General features: G+C 37.5%; 1 protein-coding gene across 2 annotated transcripts in view; it reads left to right on the top strand.

The window, feature by feature from the left end:
• The window catches only part of LOC306866976 (alpha-mannosidase 2x-like), a 34,107-nt gene that overhangs the window by 2,887 nt on the left and 13,010 nt on the right, over positions 1 to 18,210 (top strand). For both annotated transcript variants that reach the window (XM_079412439.1, XM_079412438.1), the window contains exons 3-13: positions 1,020 to 1,175; positions 2,713 to 2,970; positions 4,307 to 4,451; positions 6,520 to 6,691; positions 9,650 to 9,777; positions 9,894 to 10,067; positions 11,337 to 11,523; positions 12,892 to 13,069; positions 13,374 to 13,576; positions 16,797 to 16,979; positions 17,159 to 17,273. In XM_079412439.1, the coding sequence (XP_079268565.1) occupies positions 1,044 to 1,175; positions 2,713 to 2,970; positions 4,307 to 4,451; positions 6,520 to 6,691; positions 9,650 to 9,777; positions 9,894 to 10,067; positions 11,337 to 11,523; positions 12,892 to 13,069; positions 13,374 to 13,576; positions 16,797 to 16,979; positions 17,159 to 17,273 (1,875 nt within the window). In that variant the 5' untranslated portion in view covers positions 1,020 to 1,043. The remainder of the gene's footprint in view (positions 1 to 1,019; positions 1,176 to 2,712; positions 2,971 to 4,306; positions 4,452 to 6,519; positions 6,692 to 9,649; positions 9,778 to 9,893; positions 10,068 to 11,336; positions 11,524 to 12,891; positions 13,070 to 13,373; positions 13,577 to 16,796; positions 16,980 to 17,158; positions 17,274 to 18,210) is intronic.

Here is an 18,210-nt window from a genome sequence, read left to right as displayed (position 1 = left end):
CAGCTTTGTTTTTAATTTATGAAAATTCTGTTTAATATTTGTAGTTTTCAGTTATTAATAACAACATTGTTTAAACAATATTAAAAACTGTATATAATATATAAAGATTAATAATAATTGTAAAAAAAAAACAAATAATAAAAATAAATATTTCTAGTTTTAAGTTTGTGCGCGCACACACACACACACTAAAAATATTTATTTAATGCTCTATATATGTATATGTATATGTTAAACAGTACTTCCATCTGCTTCGTTCGATGGGTTTTGGGTTCTGATTTGCCCTAATATAACATTTTGATTTGCCCTAATATAACATTTTATTGCTATTTTATGTAACCAGAATTGGCGCTGTACATCATTTGATGTATTTTAATGAGTTATTTGGATTTTTTGTTTTATTTCTGTATCGCGAGCCACAGAAAGCGGTGGATTGGAGTGTGTCTGAGAGCTGAGCAGAAGAGAACATTAACTAGTAACAAAATGAGAACTCTTGCTCAAGAACTAGATGCTGTATTAGATCCATCCCTGTCGCAAGCTGTTTGATAAAGTGCTGGGGACATGTCCTCACCGTAATGACATATATATGCACACACACACACACACAGAGCGGCTTTGCTGGAGGGACATTAGATTCCCTGTCTGGGCTCCCGCTGTTCAGAACCTGTGTTGTTCTTTTTTTCCCCTTTCTTCCTTCGGTTTGAATGGCTGAGGACAAGGGGCACTTTGAAGGAGGCTGGATTTGGCCGTGGTTCGGTCGCAGTTGACAGACTGCCGCGCGGTTCCTGCTGATCATCGCTCCCCGTGTATATTTCACCCCCTCTTCTAGCCCTCCCCTATCCCACGAGCCCCTGCTTTATAATTTGGAGCTCTGTGGGAGAGCAGAGGTGGACTTTAAACATTGCTGACAAATCCTTTTCCAGCACTTTTTCACTTTTGGGACACAGCTTCATCAGAACTCATTTGTGCAGGTTAACACTCTCTTCTTTTGTCTCCGCTCCTCTTGACCTGGACATTAGCATCCATCTGATAAGCAGAGGAGGATGAAACTGAAGAAGCAGGTGACCGTTTGTGGCGGGGCCATCTTCTGTGTGGCCGTCTTCTCTCTCTACCTGATGTTGGACCGCGTCCAGCACGATCCCGCCAGGAGACAGAGTGCTGGGAACTTTCCTAGGGTAAGTCAGCGGCGATCTCTTTATGCTTTCCCTTTGTCCAGGATTACATTTTTTGCTGTGTTGAATGGCTCCATTTATCAAAGTCTTCAGTGGGATTTTTTTCAGGCTAGCAAGTGTAAAAGCTAGTGATGTGTCCAATTCGTTTCTGGCTCTGACTCGAGCTAATTAACTACTAAATTAGCTAGTGAATAACTCTCCATGAGTGCTGGCTTTTTTCTGCCACAAAACCAAAGGCTTCTTTAAATGCAAAACACCTAATTATTAGGAAAATGTGTTGGTGTTCTTGTAGAAATTGCGTACTGGATGGCACATAGTTGATGGTGTGTGAATTAGCACGTTTTATGTGCTTCAAATCATAAGCCTCAGGAAAAAAAAAACCAATGCACATTATGGAAATTCAGATATTGTTTGTATTCAATGCCTGTACTAATCATTTTTCAATTTGATTGCCAGTGAGCTTTGCTCTTACAGCTTCTGTGACGCTTGATATTAGTAATACTTGCTAAGGCAAGTGATTTGAAGAAACTCCCATTCCTAAGTATTAAGTTTTTACATGTAACTCATCCCTCATCCTTTGTACTACGGATCTGAATGATACCTCAAATCGTGCGGCGTGTTTGGGAGAGGTGTGCTATTACTTTTCTAAGCCATCAGACTTGTGATCCACCTGGGGGATGATAAAATGGCTGAAAAAAAAAATACTGTGAATTTACTTCGAAGAAAGGATCAGAGACATATCTAAGGACCGGAATATCATCTCTTTTGAATACCTCTAGAACATCCTAGCAAAAAATATAATAAATGTATATTATTAAATATATTCGTAAATACTTTAAAATATCTATAATTTGAAAATAAGTAAATAATGTTAAATAAGTATAAGTAAATTTACGGTATATATATATATGTATATATATGTTAGTGCTGTCAATCGATTAAAAAAAAACAACTAATCAATCGCAAATTTAGAGTAGTAGAGTAGTAAAATAGTAGAGCATGGCGCTAGCAACGTCAAGGTCATGGGTTCGATTCCCAGGGAAAGCAAGAGCTGATAAAATGTAAAAAATGTAACTTGAATGCAATGTAAGTCGCTTTGGATAAAAGCGTCTGCTAAATGCATAAATGTAAATGATTTAAAACACCGTGTAAACATATACTGTGTAACCATTCCATGTCCATTATTGTGAAACCTGCGAGACACAACAAAAACACAGCTCCGATCACCGCATCCTCCATCCTCCTGTTGTTAATGTTGTTCTTCTTTGTTTACGTTGTTGAACGCCGCGCACAAAGGACGTCGTTGTCGACCGGCTTACGTCATTTCCTAGTACCCACTGTCTGTGCGAATGCAAATGGTACTGGGAAACAGTTCGCGCAAAATCGTCCCAATACTTTAGTACTGTACTTTTAGTTCTGGAACTAAAGCGGTGCGAAAGGGGCTAGTGTGTCGCCCCCTCTAGAGTGCTCAGGTCAGTCATGTGATGTTGTAGATTGTGGTGGTAGATAGATTACACCTCCATCCCCCTGGTTTTTTCAGAGCCAGATTTCGGTGTTGCAGAACCGCATCGAGCAGCTGGAGCAGCTCCTGGAGGAGAACCATCAGATCATCAGCCACATCAAAGACTCTGTGCTGGAGCTCACCGACACGGGGGCCATCTCTCCCAGCGGACACCTCCCGTTCCGTAGCGCCAATGGCTCCTGGGTGCTGCCCTTTGATGGAAGGCCCACCTTTCTCTCAGTCAGGCCGCTGGACTGCCAGTTCGCACTGGGCCGCAGGAGCCAAACTGACCTGCAGGTGAGAATCAAAACAGCATTTCAGTGGGTTGAATTGTGTGTGGAATGACTTGACTTTAATGGAGTGTTATCTGGGAGAGGATTGCTGTGCGGCTTTGGGATTCTCTTGTTGTGGTTACAGTTGCGGTGCTCTGTTTGTGTTTCCTGGCTATCCTTGCCAATAAATCCATTAATAATCACACAGTTTTGAGTCTGCAACTTTTACAGTTACTTTTGCAGTGGGTCATTACAGTGGGTCATTCAGTGTCAAGTTAACTCAATCAGATTGGAATCTCAATATGGCTCCGAGAGTAAATTGAACACATTTTTAAATCGTACACATTGTCAGTGGTCAAAAGCCAAATGTGGGTTACTTTGCATTCTTTTGTTTAAAGAGGAATGTCTGAAAAACAATTAGTTTATACTAGAAATGTATCTTGTTTCCCTCTAAAACAATTGCATAGAACATACCTGTCTAAGTGACATAAATATTCTTTTTCTAAAGCTTGCATGCCTAAAATCGGGATATTTTGGATATTTATCAGTTGTATATTTAATTGTTTCTGCCAGTTTTATTTGATTTTTTATTAATTTTTAGTCTGTATTATTTTATTTTCAGTCAGTATTGGCAACGAATATCAGTTGATATTAGTTTTTTTAATCGTTTCTGCTTGTTTTAGATTGATTTAAATTCAAATCACATTTGCCATCACCTTGCATCTACTTAATTTTCTCCTAATAATGCACAATATTTTTCATTTTTAGAATTTAATTTAAATATTAATCTTATTTTAATAAAACAAAAATAATTGGTATTGGCCATTTTGGAATTTATCTGCTGATATTGGTTGTTTAATTGTTTCTGCCTATTTTAGATTGGATTAAAATGACATTTGCCATCATCTAGCACTCACTTAAAGGGATAGCAATATACTATAATATGGTACAGATTTAAGAACTTTTTTTTTTTTTACATATTTGTCTGTAGTATACTATTATTAATTAATCTAAAAACCAAACAAAACAAATTATTACTTGGTGCACCTATAATATTATTTTTCAAATCCTCAGATACTTGGAATTTTTGCTGTTATGCTTCAGGCCATCACGCCTACACTAAAAACAGGTCCTGTGTCATCTGTCAGTTATACCAAATTGCCATGAGGTGTAGTATTTATCAGGAAGTCCACAACATGCCTAGTTTTGTGGAAAACTGCTGAATGTAAAGTCTTTATCGCATTTTTGTGTCTCCAAGTGGAGGTTTTTGTAAATATATTTGGGAATTGTCAAGCGGACCAAGAAGGATCCAGATGAATCTGTGCAATAAGACAATCTCTGAATTGTTTGGTTGGCCACAGATGCTGGATGTATACTCCTTGCTGAGCTTCGATAACGTGGATGGAGGTGTTTGGAAGCAAGGCTTTGAGATCACCTACGAGCCCAACGAGTGGGACGACGAGCCCCTGCAAGTGTTTGTGGTCCCTCATTCACACAACGATCCAGGTAGGGATTGAAACTTCATTTACAATCTATGAAGCCCTGGCCTGAGTATTCTTTCTCAGGTTTGGGAATGATACACTTCAACCCAGACCATTTTGAAAGTCATAAAGACAAAAGCTGTGCTGTCAAGTAGTTGTCCTGCTATCGGATTTCATACTACATGCATAATGCATTATATCTTAATTCGCCCTAGATCTCCGGTAAACAGCCCACTGAAGATGATTTTCATTACATAAATTAAATTTCAGTCTGTTTCTTGTATTAAACTATCGTAGAAGTTTATGGATCTTTATATAGCAATGCTCCGATCACTAATCTTTTAATGAGAATTAGCCCATAATCACTTCATGTTGGTGACCTTTTGACTTATTTTGATGATGCAAACCTACTTGAAGAGTTCACTTTCAGAGGTAGCGAATGAGAGGGCATGAAGACTGTGAACAGCTTGCATAACTCTTATTTTTGATGTTAGCCAACAGCTGAGGTGGATGTGGGTAAATAATAATAATAATAATAATGCTGGTTACAAGGAGGAATATAATTCAGAAGTCTTTATTAAAAAACAGCAGCAGCTGTTCAGTCTCTTCCTCACAAGATTATATTCTCTTCGTTAAAGCTCCAATAGGAACTAATATTATCAACATCAAAATGTCATTATAAATACAGAAATTCAGTGTTTAGATATTTATAATAAATTGGTAAATAAAATTCATAAATCTAATTTAAATTTAAATTAAATAAGATGTAGTATATTGATATATAAAATGAATTTTTATTACAATTATTAATTATACTATTAATTAAAATTATAGTATTAGTTAATAATACACAAATTTATCACAATTTGAACTACTCCATTTAATATTAAGGATATTTCTTTATCAAGCATGCAATATTGATTCCTATGTTCCGTAAGGCTGCATTTATTTGATTAAAATTACAGCACAAGCAGTAATATTGTGAAATATTATTACAATATAAAAGAACACGTTTCTGTTTGAATATATTTTCAAATGTCATTTATTCCTGTGATGCAAAGCTGAATTTTGAGCATCATTACTCCAGTCTTCAGGGTCACATGATGAGCCTTCTAGAATTAATTCTAATATGCTAATTTGTTGCTCAAGAAACATTTCTTATTATTATCAATGTTGAACACAGTTGTGCTGCTTAATATTTTTGTGGAAGTCATAATAAATTTTTTCTTGAGGATTTTTTGATTAATAGAAAATGTAAAAGAACAGCATTTATTTGAAATATAAATCTTTTTATCATTATAAACGTCTTTACTGCCACTTTTGATCAATATAATGTTTTTTCATAAAAGTACTAATTTCTTTAAAAAAAAACGGTACACTACTTGTATGTATCCTAATTTGTATTTTGTGAAAGGCAAAATGCTGTAAATATTCTAAGTGGAGCATTGGCTGCTTTTGTGATATTTTTATTGTCCTTTTCATCATTTTGAAGCTTAGCTTGCATACATTTCATTAAGCAACCTAAAAATGTTGTAAAGTTTCAATCTCTACTAGAATGTTTTCACCCTCCGTCCTTAAGTGGATATAACATTTTTAATTTTGTTTTAGTTGTTAATGCAGCATCCACAGTCTAGCACCTAGCAATGCGGATCCGAAAGAGTCGTGCAGGTAAAGTGGGTCAGTTACTGGGCTTGCGTTTTGCAGCATTGGCACAATTTGTGAAGCACCTTAAGAGAAACACAACGAGTTTCAGCATCACCCACAGGAGAGATAAGTTTCCAAATCGGCTCGCGACGCCCTGCAGTTGCGCTGACACAAAGATTTGATTTTTTTTTTTTTTTTTTTTTAGCACAGCCCAGTAGTGCCTCTGAATAATGAACAGACGGTGTTATTTTGAACGGGTTGTTCTTCAGTGAACGAAGTGCGGCCAAACAGCTGTGTTTCTTCAAAATTTTCAGTGTTTTGTTAAAAGAGCATTGTTTTTAGCACGTACTGTATTGTCACTTCATTCTGTGGTGGCAGAACTAGATCAGATGTTTGCTGTCCTTGGATGGTTTTAACTGTGATTTTGTACTGCTCTTCTTTTGTGACAGGATGGATCAAAACATTTGACAAGTACTACAATGACCAAACCCAGCATATCTTCAACAACATGGTGGTGAAACTGGCTGAAGATTCTCGCCGGAAATTCATTTGGTCAGAAGTCTCATACTTTGCCAAGTGGTGGGAAAGCGCAGATGAACATAAACAAGAGGCGATGCGCAAGTGAGTAACGTTTTACATTGAAAGGGATAATTCACCCAAAAACAAAAATTCTGTCATTAATTTCTCACGCTTGTGCCGTTCCAAGAATCTAAGACCTTTGTTCATCTTCGGGACACAAATGAAGATATTTTTGATTGAATCTGAGAGCTTTCTGACCCTGCATAGACAGCAATGCAACTGCCACATTCAAGGCCCAGAAAGGTAGTAAGGACATCGTGAAATATAGTCCATGTGATGCAAATAGTCTTTTTTGTGTGCAAAGAAAACAAAAATAATGACTTTATTCAACAATTTCTTCTCTTCTGTGTCAGTCTTGGATGCGCTTTTTCTTTGCGCACAAAAACTATTCCCGTAGCTCCATAAAATTAAGGTTGAACCACTGGTGTCACATGGACTATTTTAACGATTAGTACCTTTCTGGACCTTGAACGTGTTTGTTGCATTTGTTGTCTATGCAAGGTCAGAAAGCTCTCGGATTTCATCAAAAATATGATGTTTGGAACGACATGAGGGTGAGTAATTAATGACAGAATTTTCGTTTTTGGGGGAATTATCCCTTTAAATAAAATTAAGTTAAAAGTAATATGATGTTAAAATTGTACAGGTCCTTTTCAAAAAATTAGCATATTGTGATAAAGTTCATTATTTTCTGTAATGTACTGATAAACATTAGACTTTCATATATTTTAGATTCATTACAACACAACTGAAGTAGTTCAAGCCTTTTATTGTTTTAATATTGATGATTTTGGCATACGGCTCATGAAAACCCAAAATTCCTATCTCAAAAAATTAGCATATCATGAAAAGGTTCTCTAAACGAGCTATTAACCTAATCATCTGAATCAACTAATTAACTCTAAACACCTGCAAAAGATTCCTGAGGCTTTTAAAAACTCCCAGCCTGGTTCATTACTCAAAACCCCAATCATGGGTAAGACTGCCGACCTGACTGCTGTCCAGAAGGCCATCATTGACACCCTCAAGCAAGAGGGTAAGACACAGAAAGAAATTTCTGAACGAATAGGCTGTTCCCAGAGTGCTGTATCAAGGCACCTCAGTGGGAAGTCTGTGGGAAGGAAAAAGTGTGGCAGAAAACGCAGCACAACGAGAAGAGGCGACCGGACCCTGAGGAAGATTGTGGAGAAGGACCGATTCCAGACCTTGGGGGACCTGCAGAAGCAGTGGACTGAGTCTGGAGTAGAAACATCCAGAGCCACCGTGTGCAGGCGTGTGCAGGAAATGGGCTACAGGTGCCGCATTCCCCAGGTCAAGCCACTTTTGAACCAGAAACAGCGGCAGAAGCGCCTGACCTGGGCTACAGAGAAGCAGCACTGGACTGTTGCTCAGTGGTCCAAAGTACTTTTTTCGGATGAAAGCAAATTTTGCAAGTCATTCGGAAATCAAGGTGCCAGAGTCTGGAGGAAGACTGGGGAGAGGGAAATGCCAAAATGCCTGAAGTCCAGTGTCAAGTACCCACAGTCAGTGATGCTGGTGTTGGTCCACTGTGTTTTATCAAGGGCAGGGTCAATGCAGCTAGCTATCAGGAGATTTTGGAGCACTTCATGCTTCCATCTGCTGAAAAGCTTTATGGAGATGAAGATTTAATTTTTCAGCACGACCTGGCACCTGCTCACAGTGCCAAAACCACTGGTAAATGGTTTACTGACCATGGTATTACTGTGCTCAATTGGCCTGCCAACTCTCCTGACCTGAACCCCATAGAGAATCTGTGGGATATTGTGAAGAGAAAGTTGAGAGACGCAAGACCCAACAGTCTGGATGAGCTTAAGGCCGCTATCGAAGCATCCTGGGCCTCCATAACACCTCAGCAGTGCCACAGGCTGATTGCCTCCATGCCACGCCGCATTGAAGCAGTCATTTCTGCAAAAGGATTCCCGACCAAGTATTGAGTGCATAACTGAACATAATTATTTGAAGGTTGACTTTTTTTGTATTAAAAACTTATATAATCTTTTATTGGTCGGATGAAATATGCTAATTTTTTGAGATAGGAATTTTGGGTTTTCATGAGCTGTATGCCAAAATCATCAATATTAAAACAATAAAAGGCTTGAACTACTTCAGTTGTGTTGTAATGAATCTAAAATATATGAAAGTCTAATGTTTATCAGTACATTACAGAAAATAATGAACTTTATCACAATATGCTAATTTTTTGAAAAGGACCTGTATATCGAAACAAATTTAAAAATCAAACTTTACCCTATTTTTTTCTTAGTTCGTCTTCATAATTTATCATCAAAGCTTGCTCTGCCTTTGAAAACAACTTTCAGTTGAAAGAAATTAGTACTTTTATTCAGCAAGGATGCAGTAAATTGATTAAAAGTTACAGTAGAGAGATGTATAATGATATAAAAGTTTACTATTTCAAATAAATGCTTTTCTTTTGAATTTATAAATCAAAGAATATTGAAAAACAAAATGTATCACAGTTTCCATAAATATATTGAGCAGCACAAATGTTTTCAACATGTTTCTTTAGCGGCAAATCAGCATATTAGAATGATTTCTGAAGGATCATGTGACACTGAAGACTAGAGTAATGATGCTGAAAATACAGCTTTGCATCACAGGAATACATTGCATTTTAAAATACTTTACGATAGTAAAGAGTTAAATTTAATCGTATTCCATCCAATTCACAATCCAATCAATTCCTGACTGAGCCGCTATGGAAATCACAATGTTACATTCGGCATGAAAAAATGGGTCTCTGTAATGTTGGTTGTTCAGTGCCCTCATTCTGTCTTTTGTGTTTAGATTCGGTCCCTCATGCCCACTCTTGATCGGTTCATCTTCTGAACTCAGTAATCTGCTGAAGGTTAATTAGTCTAGATGCTCCTTATATACCCTGATCTAATGTCGTGGATTTCCTCATCTTGTGATCAGTGCTTTAAATTTGAAGAATCCTTTCCAAATCCTTTTTTCTTTCAGGCTGATCCTTAGCGGACAGCTTGAGATGGTGACGGGAGGCTGGGTCATGACGGACGAGGCCAACGCTCACTATTTCGCCATGATCGATCAGCTGATTGAAGGCCATCAGTGGCTAGAGAAAAATCTGGGTAAGATTGTTTTATGGATGGTGTGGCTTAGCAATTAGTGGATTTGTTCCAGATGTGGGGGATGCGGGTTTAATTTTAAAATTGGTTTGGAATATTTAATCTGTGTGTTACTGCAGGTGTGACCCCTCGCTCAGGCTGGGCCGTTGATCCGTTCGGGCACAGCGCCACGATGCCTTACCTACTGAAACAGGCGAACATAAGCAGCATGCTGATCCAGAGGGTCCATTACTCCATCAAGAAGCACTTTGCTGCCACACGGAGCCTTGAATTCATGTGGAGGCAGACCTGGGGTAAATGACTACAAAAACATGCATTGACATTTAAATATATTTTTTATATTTAAAAGCATTGTTATTACACATTTAGACATTTTGAGAATAAGTTTCTTTTATTTTTCTATTTTCAGTTTTCATTTTAGTTTAAAGTAAATTTGTTGTTGTTTTTTTGTCCATTTTTATTAGTTTTTGTTTAATTTGTTATATTTCTATTTAGCTTAATTTGTATTTTTTTAGTACTTCACTTTAAAATCGTTTTATTTCAGTTAGTTACCAAGGCAACTTTTCAATTATTTAAAGTTACTTTTTAATTTAATATTTTAAATGTATTTTTGTTTTAGTTTTAGTAATTGTAGTATTTACACTTTTAGTTTTTTATTTTAGTTAGTTGCCGAAGCAAAGTTTCTCTTTTTTGTTGTACATTTTTTATGGTTACCTTTTTGCTAATTTTTCTTTTTATTTGAGTTTTAATAAACTTTTAGTAGTTTAATCTAATATTTGTATTTGGCTTTACTTCAGCTTTATTTCAGTTAACGGAAATGATTATATTATATTATTTTTAATCATCTTATTAGAAATCATTTAATAATAACACTGTTTAAACAACGTTAAGAAATGTATATATATTTCTTAATGTTGTTTAAACAGCGTTATTATTTTTTAAAATATTTTTTATTTCTATTTTATTGTAATAACAAAAAACAATTGTTTAATAGCTTTAGTTTTGGTTAACAATTACAGCACTGCTTATTAGTAGTGCTTGATCATCTGGCACTTTTATGCTTCAGACATGAATGATATCTCAAATTGAGGAGAAGGGTTTTGTTACATTTTTTAGTGATCAAACTTATGATTTTCTCTCGGTCGGCAATGAAAAGATCCCTTAGTCTCACTGAACCATATCACAAATATCATACTTTGGGGATGTATACTTTTTACTTAGGCCAGTAAGCTACATATTAACACTCTAAAAACAACTCCTAAAACACATTAGGAAGCACCTAGCAACACTCTCGCAACCAGTCCAAAAAATAAATAAATAATAGCATCATGGCAGTGTGTTTTGCATGTGCAAGGACCGCTCATATTTCTTAATAAAATGTACAATTCTAGTTAATAACTATAATAGACCAGAATATAGCGTTTGTAATATTAATATCATTAATTACATGTTGAAAAGACTTTAAATGTCTAATGAAGGTTTCGGAAAACACAAACCCTTGCATTGCCAACCCATTTCAGTGGCTTAGAGACCTACACATTATTTAATTTCTTTATTTGCAGATATTGAATCGGGCACAGACATGTTCTGCCACATGATGCCATTTTACAGCTACGACGTGCCTCACACGTGCGGCCCAGACCCCAAGATCTGCTGCCAGTTTGATTTCAAGAGGCTGCCGGGCAGTCGAGTCAACTGCCCGTGGAAGGTGCCGCCCCGAGCCATCTCAGATGCCAACGTGGCCGAGAGGTGAGTCCGTAGGGCTGATTGTTATGAAACCAGGGAATTAATTTGAATCGGGGGAGTTTAGCCAAAGAATGAATGTAGGTTAATTTCCTGTGTTAGCCACCAAAATTAATTTGTCCATCACCCAGCTGGCACCAGCTGTATTTATTATGGTTTGCGCTTGAACTGGGCTCAAACCCAAATCCACCGCTCTCTCGCTCCGCAGAAGAAAACCTGGATATTAACAAGCGTGTAGCAATTAGTTTGCACCTGTCATTACACTTCAGAGGTCTTTCATTGAATTTTTTTTTTTCATTTTCAAAAATTATATTCATTTATGTACAATTAAAATAACTAAAAAATAAAATGAGTTTTTTTTTAAAAATGTGTTAATTGCAAAATTTATAATATAATTGTATCTTATATAATTGTATTAATTATATATAATTATTACAGGAATATGGAAAAAACTGCAGTATTGTGAAATATTATTAAAAAATAACTTTTTTCTATTTCTGAGTCCTTCAGATCTTTGATGAATAGAAAGTTCAAAACAACAGCATTTTTTAACATTATAATTGTTTTCACTGTCAGTGTGTCCTTGCCCAGTAAAATGATTAATTTCTTTATGTAAAATAAAAATAAAAACAGGTAGTGTGTATTGATAGTTTTCACGTGACGTCACACCCTTATAGGAACGCCCACCTGGAGGGCAAAACAAAGCTTTGCTCCACTGACCGCCAGTTATTTTTAGCAGTTTGCATTAAGTAGTAATGTAGTAAAACGCAGATATTAAAAGGCGAAATTCAGTAAACACCTTATTAATTATGTATATTTTGTACAGGCAATCAGATGAAGCCAAAACATAAATGCAATGTGCAAAGTTTCACGTTAAATGGTTTCCCATAGAAAACCATTAGAAGGAAACCACTGAACCATTAAGCAGAGTGCGTTCATATTCCGGCCTCATCTGCTTATATGTGAATTATTATTAATATAGAGATTACAGAATTTGATTATTTAATATTACTGTTTTAAATATATTAAGGCACTTTAAGTGTTTTTACAACGTTTTGTCGCATTGTTTAAGGATTGAAATATTGCCGCGGGTGCTTAATATGGATTGCAAATGGCCAAAACTTGCATTTTGTTCATACACCTGTGTTTTATTCTTTTGAGAGGTGATCTAAATATTTGCAGCTGTGAAACAGATGGAAAATTGACAGGCTTGTCCTGCAGTTCTATGGATGTTTTGCCCTCCAGGTCTTCGAGCTGGTCACGTTACTGAAAGCTATAAATATACACCACTTCTTAACTTGTTTTTAATCGATTGCTAGCTTAATAAAAAACAATCCAGTTGATGCACTTCATATTTGACATTTTCTGTTTCAGAGCTGGCGTTCTGCTTGATCAATACCGTAAAAAATCCAAGTTATTTCGGAGCAAAGTGTTGCTGGTCCCTCTGGGGGATGACTTCCGCTACGACAAAGCATTAGAGTGGGACCAGCAGTACTTCAACTACCAGAAACTGTTCGATTACATGAACTCTCACCCAGAAATGCATGTAAAGGTATGTTTTCTGTTAAACATAGAGGCTCTAATGTGTAAATCAATAGAAAACTACAATAATTGGCTGTAGGTTTGTCAGGAAGAGGTTTAATTAGGTCTAAATCTATTTCTGCAATGTCAGAATTGTTTTTTTTTTTTTAAACAAACATAGCTCCTTCAGCTCAGGTTTGATGTACAACTAGGAATAATTCGAATGAATAATTTAACTTTGTGAGAGAAGAAAAGAGTACAGATGTTTTGGATTTCGGAAAATGTGAAATGAATTTGAATTGCCCTGAAAGTAAATCTCAGGCCTCTGTTCTCAGGCCCAGTTTGCAACGCTGACAGATTACTTTAATGCGGTGTACAAGGCTAATGGAGTCGCTCCGGGGACGAGACCACCTGATTACCCTGTGCTGAGCGGAGACTTCTTCGCTTATGCGGATAGAGAGGACCATTACTGGAGTGGATACTACACCTCACGTCCCTTCTACAAAAATCTGGACCGTGTGTTAGAATCTCACCTACGGTTAGTCAGTAGCTGGGTTTCCATCCAGTTGCGAATTTAACTTTAAACATAAAACATTTACGAATAAGCATCGTCACTTCCTGATAAACTGGCACTAAATATCACAAAGAAAAGTGGGAGAAGCCACTAAATATAATAATTTTCATATAAAACGACTTGTGCCTCAGAGTGAGCAGACGAAATACAATGAATATGGCCATTGTTTCTGTGGATACTTGCTGTTCGGGAACGCAGTCGGGTAACAGTTCTGGAAAGCAATAATACAGAAATACTTTGACGACTTTGCTCGGGCATTTCAGAATGACTATAACATTTCAGATGCTGTGCAACAAGATCAGTCCGCTGGTTAGTCAGATTATGCCGTCCCATCGCGCAAAGTCACATTACTTTTTTTTGATGCGCATGGAGGAATTTATTCAGCAAATATGTTTCCATCTCCCATTATTCGCATTAACCATTTGTCGCTCAAGACAAAAACCACCTCGAGCGAGCGTAAAAACTTTTTGCAAATTTTTAAAATTTGCCATTTACATCACTTGTTTCTATGGAGCCCTGCACGTGACATGCAGGAAAAAATAAGTAAATCATGGCCACGATTTATTAATTTGTTTCCTCGATTTACTAGACCGTGCGCACAATTTAATAAGTTGTTCCCTCGTTTTAAGTAAATCGTGAGCTCGATATAATAATTTGTGCCCTCGTTCTTGGTTAATCATGCACACGTTTTAATCATTACCTCCTAACAGGTGCTGGTGCTTTATTCATTAGTAGGCTACATATCTTATCCACCTTCTTTGTGAAAAATGATTCCATGCAACGCTGCAAGGCTTTTGAGAATGTCTGTATAACTCATTCCCAACTCAAAATAAAACCCAATTAAAGTGTCTCTGTCCATAACATGACATACCATAGCAGCAACATGTTTATGAGAATGCGTATGCGGACAGGAAGTAGGCTACAACTAATTATTATTTTGTGTGCACGATTTACCTAGATCGAGGGCATGAATTATTATTTTGTGTGCACGATTTACCTAGATCGAGGGCATGAATTATTATATTGAGTGCACGATTTACTTAAAATGAAGGAACGAATTAGTAAATCGTGCGCACAATCTAGTAAATAGAGGGAACTAATTAATAAATCATCCCCACAATTTATTTATTTTTTCTTGCATGTCCATGTACAGGGCTCCGTATGTTTCTGATGCGATATTTCTAAATGCGCATTAAAACAGTAATGGAAACATGGGTAGTGAAACATCCAATGTATGTCTAATAATATCTCAAACTGCTAAGATGCATCTTGCATCAGTACCATTATAGTTAGTAGCAGTTTTTTAAATATCAGCTGATATTTAATTGTTTGTTCATTTACCTATTTTACATGTAGATTCATTTTTTGTCTTCATCGTATATCAGTATTAATATAAAATTTTTAATTTTTTTTTTTATAAAATAACGTATACAATTTTTAAATATAAAAGATTATAGAATTTTAATATCTGCCATTTATTGCTATAACTTGAAATTATTTATCACTATATATTACAACTATAAGTTATTTATCATTATTGGCCAGAATTTTATTAAAATATAATATTAATTTGAGTCGGTGAATAAAGTTTTTGCACTTTTCATGGAAATTCTGCAAGCTCGCCGCGCCGACGGCATGGGATGACGCTACCACCAACTACCAAGAGAATGGATCTTCCGGTGTCTGGGAAGCTTCCGGGCCCGAGCCAGAACCAATTCGCCGCCGTCCGTAACTCTCTCTCAACCGCCGCCGTTCGCAGTCCATGCAAGCCGTCCGCGGCTCTGAAGTCATGTCCACCGTCATCTGCGGCTCCGAAGTCAAGCCCGCCATTCGCGGCTACGAAGCCCATGCAAGCCCGCCGCCATCCGCAACCAACGCAAGACAGCCGCCCGTGGCCAACGCAAGCCCGCCGGCATTCGCGGCCAAAGCAAGTCAGCCTCCCATGGCCAACCTCAGCTCTCCCAAGCCCGCCGGCAGAGAGTATGGCAAGCCCACCAGCCGCTGCTCACCCAAGCCCAGTGCCAGCCCCCCGACAGCGCTGTGCCGTGCCTGCACTCCCAGAGCGCCCTCCAATGCCGGCTCCTCGACAGCGCCATCCAGTACCAGTTCTTCGCAAGCGTCCTCCAGTGCCCGCCTCTCCAGGGCCAGTTCCCCAAGAGCCCACGCTTCCAGAGCGCCCCCCCCAGTGACTGCGCTACTAGTGCACCCCCCAGTGTCCACGCTTTCAGAGTGCCCCCCAGACCTCGATCTCCCCAAGAAATTTTTTTGGGGGGGCTATATAGCCATGGCCTGTGTGGCCAGGCCAAGGCCACAGAGTTCCCTGCTCCACCATGCCCTACCAAGCTCCCTGCTCCGCCATGGCCGCCCGAGACCCCTGACCCGCCATGACCTCCCGAGACCCCTGACCTGCCCCCCCGATCTGTCACGTGTGTTTTCCCGTTGAGTTCCGTTTTGCCCTTTTTTGGTTTGATTCCTGTCATTAGTTAATCATCGTTTATTCTATGCACCTGTTTTGTATCTATCATCTCGTTTACTCCTTTGTTTCCGTTTCTTTATAAGCATTCGGTTTCGTTGTAGTCTTTGTCCAGTCTTAAAGTAATGTATATTGTTTGGAAGAAGCTGTTTTACTTTGCCCTTTGTTATATTTCCTTGAATTCCCGCTTCTCTGGTATTCCCTGTGGAGACGATATGTTACATTTATAAATGTCTCTGCAAATTAAGCTGGGATGGAAGAGTATTTTTACATAAAGCTGTTATTCAACAGCAACACAATGTTAACAATTCAACTAGTAGCTTTCGGTCAGAAGTATACTAACAAGATTTTTTGGAAGCTTTTTCATTTTTAATTGGTAACACATTTAAATTTGCACTGACAAACTGCCGTCGAGGTATCTGAATTTAATCCATTATTTTAGTAGCTTTGGAAAGTGTTTGCTTTTATTTGCCAGAGATTCAATTATGCTTCGAATAAAGGCCTGTTCTCTGCGGCATTACTGGGGAATAATTAAAATAGTTATTCTCCATGTGGGTGACAAGTTTTTCTCCTGAATTAAGCACGAGGCATTGCCTAATTACTGTCATTACTTAGTCTTTAATTCTATTATCATTGGTTTCTCAGTTTGTCAAGCCTCACTGTTCGTTCCGCATCATGAACTGTTGTGTTTTGATTTTGTGTTTGCTGTAGAGGGGCAGAGATTCTCTACAGCCTGGCGGTGGCACACGCTCGGCGTGCGGGACTTGAAGGACGTTATCCCGTTTCAGATTACTCCCTCCTCACCGATGCCAGGCGCAACATAGGGTTGTTCCAGCACCACGATGCCATCACAGGCACTGCTAAAGAGGCTGTCGTCATCGACTACGGAAACAGGTCTCTGAATGAAAGCTTGCAGATGTGATCCGCATTAACTGATTTGAAGATCGAAGGAAGTCTCTCAGGGTGTTATTACTGAAATATCATCTTTAATGGACCATTTTTAGCAATTTTAGTGTTTGGATTGACGACTTTCGGTTTGTAAGCGGTTCTTGATTCGTTTCTCCCCCCCACAGGCTATTACGTTCTCTGGTCGGTCTGAAACGAGTGATCATTAATGCTGCACACTTCCTGGTAATAAAGAATAAAGACATTTATCGCTTCTACCAGACGGAGCCTTTCTTAGAGACGGTGAGGAACAGCCTCAGTTTTTCTGAAGTTTAACCCTTGTGCTGTGCTGAAAATCATTAACCTTATTTGGCGTTCCCAGTCAAAAATGACAAGCCTTTTAAAGGGACAGTTCACCCAAAAATTTATTTAAATTTTTGGGTGAACTGTCCCTTTAAAAATCGTTTGTAATTGTAATATTGTCACCAAATCTTGAATTCAGTCTTTTTGTCAACATTCTTTCAATTAGTACAGGTTTTGTATTTCTCTCTTTCATTTGAGCTTATGCCACCTCAGTTTTTGAGTGTGTAGTATTTCTCAATAATTTGGGCAATATTTACTCAAAAACGGATGCATAAGTTTAGATAAATGAGGTCTATGATTAATAAGTTTCAATACAAAACATGTGTTCATAAAAACAAGAAGTTGGCAAAAATATTGAAACTAGTGCTGTCAAACGATTAATCGCGATAAATTGCATCCAAAATAAAAGTTTTTGTTTACATAATATATGTTGTGTGTACTGTGTATATTTATTATGTATATACGAATACACACATGGATGTATATATTTAAGAATTTTTTTATATATTTATATATAATATATATTATATTAATATAAATTCAAAATATATACTGTATGTGTGTGTATTTGCATATACATAATCCATTTACACCGTAAACACACATATTATGTAAACAAAAACTTTTATTTTGGATGCGATTACGATTATTCATTTGACAGCACTAATTGAAACCAATATTTGATAATAATAATAATAATAATATAACAATTGAGAAATGCATATGCGATTTTGGTAGCCTGGCCATTTTTGACCATGTGTGCAAAGTTAGTAGGTTTAAATCCAATGTGACCAACAATAACTAAGACTTTTGGGGAAAAAGAGAGTCTTTTAGGGGTCAAAATGACCAGAACACAACATGAGGGTTAAGAGTCTGA

The sequence above is a fragment of the Barbus barbus genome, assembly GCF_936440315.1.
Source record: "Barbus barbus genome assembly, chromosome: 48".
NCBI lineage: Eukaryota > Metazoa > Chordata > Actinopteri > Cypriniformes > Cyprinidae > Barbus > Barbus barbus.
The sequence above is the reverse complement of the archived record's forward strand: the minus strand, read 5'-3'. Positions and strand labels throughout refer to the sequence as shown.